The sequence below is a fragment of the Leguminivora glycinivorella genome, chromosome 10 (assembly GCF_023078275.1).
Source record: "Leguminivora glycinivorella isolate SPB_JAAS2020 chromosome 10, LegGlyc_1.1, whole genome shotgun sequence".
Taxonomy (NCBI): domain Eukaryota; kingdom Metazoa; phylum Arthropoda; class Insecta; order Lepidoptera; family Tortricidae; genus Leguminivora; species Leguminivora glycinivorella.
In genome coordinates, this window is record NC_062980.1 from 11954346 (window position 1) to 11962789 (window position 8444).

Below are 8444 nucleotides of genomic sequence, written 5' to 3' on the forward strand. Positions count from 1 at the left end.
ATAAGTAAGAGAAGAGTCGTGTCGTGGGTCGTAACTTTGGTCATAACTGTTATAAGAAAACCAATAAAACTTTAGGAATTTATTATTTACGTATTGAATGACACATTTCTATTTTGATTTCTATAAATGCTTGTTTTCCACTGACGTAGTATAAACAATATACAAGTTTAAAGCTTTCAATTTTCTCTCAGTGTACAACGTGAACGCGCCCTAAAAGTTGCATAGCAACCTTTCCGGTGCTTCGCAACAGGCCTAAACGAATGCCGTTTCCAAAGCAACAAAATATGTAAAGTCAAAATTTTTGTATTTGTACACAACTACTAAAGATTTTAATTTACATCAAACATAAACAAAGGAAAACAAGTATAAACTGATCAAAAAATGGCAACCAACAAAGCTGTGACGTTGGCAACAGCCGATTTCGAAGTTTTCGGCAAAGTTCAAGGCGTTTACTTCAGGAAACATACACAGAAGAAAGCACAGGAGTTAGGTTTGAAAGGTTGGGTGATGAACACGGCCCAAGGAACCGTAGTCGGACAACTCCAAGGACCGCCAAAACCACTACAAGATATGAAGGTCTGGTTGCAGATGGTTGGGAGTCCGAAGTCTAAAATTGAGAAAACTACTTTCCGGAACGAAAGTGCCATCAATAACTGTGCTTTTAGAAGCTTTGAAATACGTCATTAAGGTATTTTTTGCTTATAATATTTTTGCTGCATTAATAAATTTACTTTGGAAAATATATGAACCAGTGATACTTTCTTTTACATTTCAGTATAAATATATTATGCCTATGTACCTACACAAAATAAAAAGTTCACTTTCACTGCATAACCAAGTAGCAGTTTATGAGTCATGCTTAATGTTGATATTCCTTAAAAAGGTCTTGGAGTTTAAATGGTTAGGATAGATAACGACGTTGTTGAAGTCGTAGTTATGCATGATCTTACGACACGATGGATAGCACATAGGGTACTGGATACCTCCGCCCTACCAGCTCATGAAAATTAACTTAAAAGCAGTAACTTACAGCCAGTTTTCTCTATCTTCATCCGGTACACTGTTCAAGTAGTTAGGATAAATGACCACGTTGTTAAAGTCGTAGTTATACATGGTCTTAGAGCAGGATGGATAGCACATGGGACAAGGTATACCACCGCCCACTTTGTCGAGTTCCAGTTCTGGTGGTATCTCGTCTACTTCTGGACGGACCGTGATGGATTGAGCTGTGAAAAAAATTAATTATCGTTTCAATTTTTTGCTTGGGTATTTAGTTTTGGCTTTTGGACTAGATGCACGTAATTAATTTTGGTTGTAATAATAATATTTATTTTAATTTACGTTACAATTGCATTGAGTTTAGATTAAAATAGGAAAAAATCTGCCTTGGATGAGATGAGCAGAGGTACCAACTCTATAGAGTTCAAGTCCCGTCCAAGCAATATTTATAAATTTATAGCTTCGTGCTGTATAAAAACTAATTTCGTCTTAGATAATCATATCCAACACTTGATCAAAAATTAAATAATGTTAGATATTATATGATATGTAGGTGTTTTAATATATAACTTACAGAACAGAGCAATTTTATTTGATATGTGATTGCACAAGAAGTAGAAATTTAAAGCCGACTAAAAATAACTATAATAGTTTAAGGTGGTGATAATTTACATTTCGACATGGTCAACCTTGCAACGATTCAGTAATTGACGATGATTGATCTCTGGTGTTGCAGAATTCACGCTTAGTCAAATTATCATTAAGAATGTTCAGCGTTGGAATTTGATGGATTCAATCACGATTAAGCCTTTCCAATGCCTCCGTTTGTCATTCATTAGCAATTAAAAGAGATCTATTAAAACTGATGAAGATATTATATATAGAGTTTCGTGTAGATATTACGACCCTCGTCACTATCTTTTTTTATATTTTTCCTTTGGTCATGGCTTCATTACTCCGAAAGCATATGATCTTTTAATTGCTGTGTCTGCCTATCGTGTCATAAGTTTAGCTGTGCCATATGGGCGTCATTCTATAATTATAGTTTGAGCATTCAAGCCAATAAATGCAAATTCGATATTGGTGTTTCTTTTGGTCTATAAAGGTAAAATCTAATTGGGATATAATAATTAAGGCAGACTATTCTTCTCATTGGAAAAGAGTTATTCCTATTTCCTCACCATAATAAATCCCTAGGCACGGTATATCCTGCATATCGCACGTCCTGCCGTTATTAATCTTGGGCATGTTGAACGGCGTGCAGTTGCAGTTCTGCAGCAGGAAAAGCATGCGGCACTTGAGCATGCAATCGCTGTACGTGTAGAAGGGAAGGTACGGGGATTCGTCGTAGAACAGGCAGCTGCGGAGCTTGACGGAGACGTGCTGGATGTCGCGGGAGGCTTCGGTGAAGCTGGCTGTTACCATTACTGTCATCTGCGGGGATTGGTTAATTTATCGTGAGTACGAGTACATAGGAGGCCGCGCTGGACCGTGAAGAATGGAAATCCCTTCTGAGGAGCCCTATATCCCTGATGATTGATAACAGGATATTATCATCATCATGAGTACGTAATGGTTTATATTATACTAGCTTTTGCTTTTGAGATGCGGAGCTTCACGGAGACGTGTTGGATGTCACGTGAAGCTTCGGTGAAACTTGCAGTGACCATTACTGTCATCTGTGGGAATGGGTTAGTAGTTATTGTAAGTACATAATTGTGGTTTTCATTTCTATTCCATACCCTCATGAAGTAAGGAGACAAAATTATCCTATAATGGTTCTGTTTTTTTTTTTTTTTAATTTGAGGTGCGGAGCTGAATCGACACGAGGTGGATATCGCGGAAAGCTTTGGTGAAACTATCTAGCTGTTACCAGTACCTACTGTCATCTTCTGAGATGGGTTAGTAAATATATTTTATAGTTAATATATATACCTTGTACTTTTAGCTGTTGAAAAAAGTGTAAACAAACCGGGGCCGTCAAATTTGACAGATCCAGGGGTAGTGAACCTTTTAAGCCCAGATCGAAGAACAAAATTGTAGGTGGTTACTTACTTGGTACTTTTTATTCATGGTGAGCCAATTTTAATGATTATAAACGCATAAATGGTAAGTAAGGTGAGGTGAGTAACAATGCGATTCCTTGTATTTTTAGGTATGTAAAAAACTGTGAACAAACCGTCAAATAGTTGTTTATCAGGTAACGTTTGGTTCCTGTTAAAATTTTCGTATTTAAAAATAATTGAGCTCACTACTATAGTCCGTTCCATTCCAAAACATATTATACCTACTTTCGCTTAATTTTACCAAATACACATGTACAATTAGACAAGACGAGTGTAAGTACAAGTTTATAATGGGTCGGCAAACGCACATTGCTAATGTGAAACCAGAAAACTGGAGAAGATGCGAAGAACATGTCATCAAGGAAGAGAAGAAAATGAAAGAGTTGAAAATGAAAATGAAAATGAAAATGAAATATTTATTTTTCAAGTAGGCATATTACAATGCGCATATGAACAACAAGACAGTTAGACAACAAGATTGACGATTTGGCCGACAGAATAATAATAAATGTGACAGAATCATCTTCGTCTTCGTCCTCATCGTCGTCATCGTCCTCACCAGAATAAAATAACGTATATATAGTATTGCGTTTTACTTAAAAATAATAAATGTTTTCAACATTAACCACATAGAATAGAACGACATATTTAATTTTTCATATTTTTTTATTATTTATGCACAGATAATCTTAATTTTCTTTCTATTGCTTTTTTATATTTCTCTGTCTTTCATCAAAATTTAGTGTGGTACCTATAAATATTACTGAATCAACTAAACTACCGTCTAGTATAAAAAAATATATAAATATAACAATCATCATCTCATACGGAGAAACGGAAGCTCGAAAACACAAATATCAAATTTGGAATAGATGATGATGATGATGATTGATAACAATGGAAAATGTCAGATATAAAAGAAAGCATTTTGTTTGCAAAGTTGAATTATCCAAAATGTATCGTATTCCAATCATTAGTAAGGTTTAAATTAGTTTGTTAACACTCGTAGTAATTTGCATAATGGGTAAGTATGTTCTTTGTACCTATTATGCAAATGATTACAATTTAAGCATCTATCTTGTACAACTGAATATGTATATATGTAGTTAATAAAATTAAGCACTTATATTCTTTAAGGAAACTATAGGTCTATTGTAAATGCAATAACAACTTATATGTACCTCATACTGTATGTGACCGTTTGTTTTTTCTCAATAAAATAAAATAAAAATAAAATTAAAAATCGCGTAAGGGTTAGTACCTTTATATTTTAGTAGTGTTAATACACCCAGATTAAAATGCAACCATGAGTTTTAAACCTCTGCAAAATTGGGTACTTTTTGGTTGATGATTCCCTGAAGAAAATAATAATATTACTTAAATGTAATGACCACAGATGTCATATATACCATAGATCAAGCAAACGTATCTACTTAGCGTGTCAAATGAACTCAGTGAAATCCACTGAGTTGTCCGTCTTTAATCGCAGCTTGCAGCTTTCGGGCGTCAATTTTTGTAAGTTGAAGTCAATCAAAACATAAAAAATGCCTCGTTACGTGATATTCAATTGCAACAACACAAAAATTATGAACAATCAAGAGCCTGAGACATATTTAAAATTACAGGCAAGAAACAACTTCAGTACAAAATTTGACACGCTCGGCCCCTATACAAATAGATGAACTTGTTTCTTCTATCTAAATGTAGTTCTGTGGTAATGACGATATGCTTGTATTCATGAAGGTGTATTATGTTTCGTCAAATTAATCGAAATTACATGTTAGTGGAATGAAATGGAAAATAGTAGTGAGTAGTGAACTCAATTTATTTTTAAATAGAGAAAAAAAATCAGGAACCAAATGTTACCTAATAAACAACCCTCAAATTTGACAGCTCCGGTTTGTTTACACTTTTTTCAAGAGCCAAAAGTACAAGGTATAGTAACTGACAATAATCGAAAGGATTAATTTAAAAGTATCTAGTCATCTACTGGATTTTTTTTTCAGCAATTTTCAGGCCATTTATTCGGTGTGAGAACTCGCACGCCGCGGGTTTCTTTAGGTACATATGGCTGTGCTGAATTGTGTGTAATCCCAATAGTCCGCAATATAGGTAACTACCTAACTACTTAATTCACGAAGATAATGTCCTGAACAAATGCTACGTTTATATGAAGACTTATGTTGACCTTTAATTAATAGGACAGGCAAATTAGCTGTATACTTTGCCTAAGTGTCCACTGTCCACGTTCCCATGCATCTATTAAAGTTTACTTATTAGAAGCCCTTCTTCAGATGTCAATAGTCCAAGGATGAAGTTGCTAGTGAATGGATTAAGTCTATTACGCACTTATTGCAACAGACTAAGTACCAATTTTATGAAGATAATTATGTTCCCATTTTATGGATATTAATGCATTTATATACCAGACGCGGTTTGTGGTAGGTAATAGTTATTTGTTATACAAGGGGGCAAAGTTGTATTTTAACACACGAGAAGTAAAATACATTTGCACCCGAGTGTAACACAAAACTTTTCCCCTCACTATAGCGAGGAAACTACAACGCAAAAAAATGCGTTTATCACTGCTTCCAGTTTCTACAGGTGGTAAATCATCTTAATTACTAGATTCACCTACTTTTATCAATTTTAAAGCAGTTAATTTGACTTTATTCAAGGTCAAATTACTTTACCCACTAGTGGATAAAATGCGTTTTTACCCGCTGGTATTAAAGGACAAAACACGTGTTTCCGAGCTAGTGAGGGGAAAATAATTATTATTTGAGGAACCTCATAGTAATATTATAAATGGGAACGTGTGTGTGTCTGTTTGTTTGTCCGTCTTTCAGGGCGAAACGGAGCGATGAATCGACATGATTTTTTAGGTGGAGATAGTTGAAGGGATGGAGAGTGACATAGGCTGCTTTTTGTCTCTTTTTAACGCGAGCGAAGCCGCGGGCAAAAGCTAGTACTTATATAAATATTATACCTACCTATATTTCTCGTGTAGTAGGTCCACATATGTGTACACAGATATTTAGATATTAATTAGATATATGTACCTATTCATTTATATTTATCTGACCAGCTAGCCGAATGGCACAATCGCTCACGAAACGCTCACGAAACGAAGCGCTATTATCTATCTCTATCGCGCTTGCGTATTGGCGACAAGCCAGCGGCGTATCGCTTTCGTTTGGCGTCGGAGAAATGCCATTCGGCTACGGGGCCAGGCCACGTAGCCGAATGGCATTTCTCCGCGCCAATACGAAACGCCGCGAAGAGCTGGCTCTGCCGCGCCAATACGCAAGAGCGAAAGAGGTAGATATCTACTAGCGTTTCGTTTCGTGAGCTTTTGTGCCATTCGGCTACGCAAGTACGCACCCAGTTGACCATCACTGACCCATTTTCATAACTGTAATTTTTAGACTTACGTGAACGCTGGGGCTAATTATTTTCATCGAAAAACTTCCGCTTGGCCCATCAGGAAAGTCATAAGCATCTGAAAACTGTAGCTGAAAACATAGACATATATTCGAGTTGTGACAATATACGAGTATGTGTTTAGTTATGTCGGTACCATTAAGGCGAGATTTATTTGTATCTTTATATGAATAAACTGACGAAGCGGCTTTATAGCAATCGACAAAGTGAGACGTTTTCCCGTAGTACACACTCATGTAGTTTACTTACAGCATATGAAATGAAATAAATTTAAATGCTTGAAATATGGTACAGAAGTTTTTCAGACAATATTATAACACATATTTCACCGTCATCGAGCATGCAAAAATATCTTTACCTACAACTAAAGCTAAAAGCTAAGTCTATACAATTATGGTCAGGGCCAACTTCAGTCAAAAGAGGACACGTATTCCTATGGAATAGAATGCTTTTTGTACAAGCCAAGCTTTTAGTTTTACTGTATGTTTTCAGCGGCAATAGTTTAAGATCATTATCCAGTCTACTATATATCTTAATACTCATACAAAAAGTGTTTTACTATACAAATCTGGGTTTATACGTCTTGCAAAGTTCTGGGTGCATTTTAACAAATAAACATATTTCGTAAATATACATACAAAAGCACTGTACTGTCATGTCTGTCATTAAGATAAGGTCTTTGAACAGGGGTCTGCAAGACGTCATAATATCAACATCACATATTGCTCTGATGCATTGCTTCTGAGCTATCAGCGCTCGGATTGCATGGTGAGAATTTCCCCATAAAATAATAGCGTACCTAAGTAGGGAGCAAACGGACCCATGATACGCCTGTATGGTTGTGTAGTTAAGTACACAAATATGTTATAAGAACTTACTGTGGAACCTAGAGATGGAATGTTGTAATAAAAATCATCACTCTCGTCTATCTTAAGTAACACTTTCAGTCCCATATCGAAGTCGAAACTAGACTTATTTCCGTACTTGTACATGTCCATACTTCGGTGACCGCTGTTTCTGCTGAAATAAAGAGAGTCAGTCGGGAAAATTAATATATTGCAAATCTTGTTTTTGACTTTAATAGATAGATCCACGTATCTTAGAAATAGCTTCATAAATTATTAGAATCCTCTTACTATTGTTAGCATTATAGATCTACATATAAAACTTACAGAGAGTGCTCATAATTATTATTCATATTTATTATTCCAGAAATGTAGTGCAAAACTGCCCGAAGAGGAAAAGAGTAGAGTGTAAAAATGTCTAGAGCATACTCTTCAAAAATATCCGACTGTCGCAGATAATTGAAGGTGCAACAAAAACCGTTCATTGTCAGACGGAAGTTAAACAGGTGATTGCAATCCTCTGCCTTCTCGTTCCAAGCACATCGCAACAGCAAATCGTCGCAATGGGGAGTCAGCTGTAAAAGAAAAATCTAAGTTACACGTAGCACATACCATATTTTGAAAATGAGACGATACTTACATCTCGCATCAGCTCTGAGACTTCGTAATCACCCAGTGCGAGGTGGAGTTCCTTCGATCGTGTATTGTCCCCAGTTAAGCCTTGCAAGTTGTATAACTGGCCCAGACCAAAAAGGAGCGACATTATCTCCGTTTTATTGTACTTCTTGTTACGTTCCTCTTTAAGCCTAAGTATAAATGATTGAGGTAAGTTATGTGATCCTTTTACGTATGACGTATATCAACAAGTAATTTTGAAACTTACAGATTGTCAGCAAGTTCGGATACGGCTCGCTTGCTAATCCTATTATTCGAGCAGATTCCCACAGCTGGAAATATTATGGTGCTAACGGAGACACCTTCAGGCATTTGAGTGGTCACTAAAGGCGCCTTGTAGTATTTACTAAAAGTGAACCACACCAAGGATGCGGAACAGATCAGCGCACTGATCAAGATTATGACCCAAATGATC

The 8444-nt window shown here is 36.0% G+C and overlaps 2 protein-coding genes across 5 annotated transcripts in view; one reads left to right on the forward strand and one right to left on the reverse strand.

Annotated features, from left to right (window-relative positions):
* LOC125230555 (sodium channel protein Nach-like) overlaps positions 1-8444 on the reverse strand; it is a 34256-nt gene that overhangs the window by 3848 nt on the left and 21964 nt on the right. For 3 of the 4 annotated variants that reach the window (XM_048135742.1, XM_048135740.1, XM_048135743.1), the window contains 7 exons: positions 8238-8444; positions 7995-8160; positions 7784-7929; positions 7388-7526; positions 6500-6580; positions 2181-2433; positions 1031-1226 (listed from right to left, as the gene is read on the reverse strand). In XM_048135742.1, coding sequence (XP_047991699.1) covers positions 1031-1226; positions 2181-2433; positions 6500-6580; positions 7388-7526; positions 7784-7929; positions 7995-8160; positions 8238-8444 — 1188 coding nt within the window. The remainder of the gene's footprint in view (positions 1-1030; positions 1227-2180; positions 2434-6499; positions 6581-7387; positions 7527-7783; positions 7930-7994; positions 8161-8237) is intronic. The other variant, XM_048135741.1, reaches the window with a different exon arrangement.
* On the forward strand, positions 293-2320 carry LOC125230559 (acylphosphatase-2-like). The gene is made up of 2 exons (XM_048135748.1): positions 293-688; positions 2264-2320. Exon 1 carries the CDS (start codon positions 382-384, stop codon positions 685-687), a length of 306 nt encoding a protein of 101 aa, XP_047991705.1. The 5' UTR covers positions 293-381; the 3' UTR covers position 688; positions 2264-2320.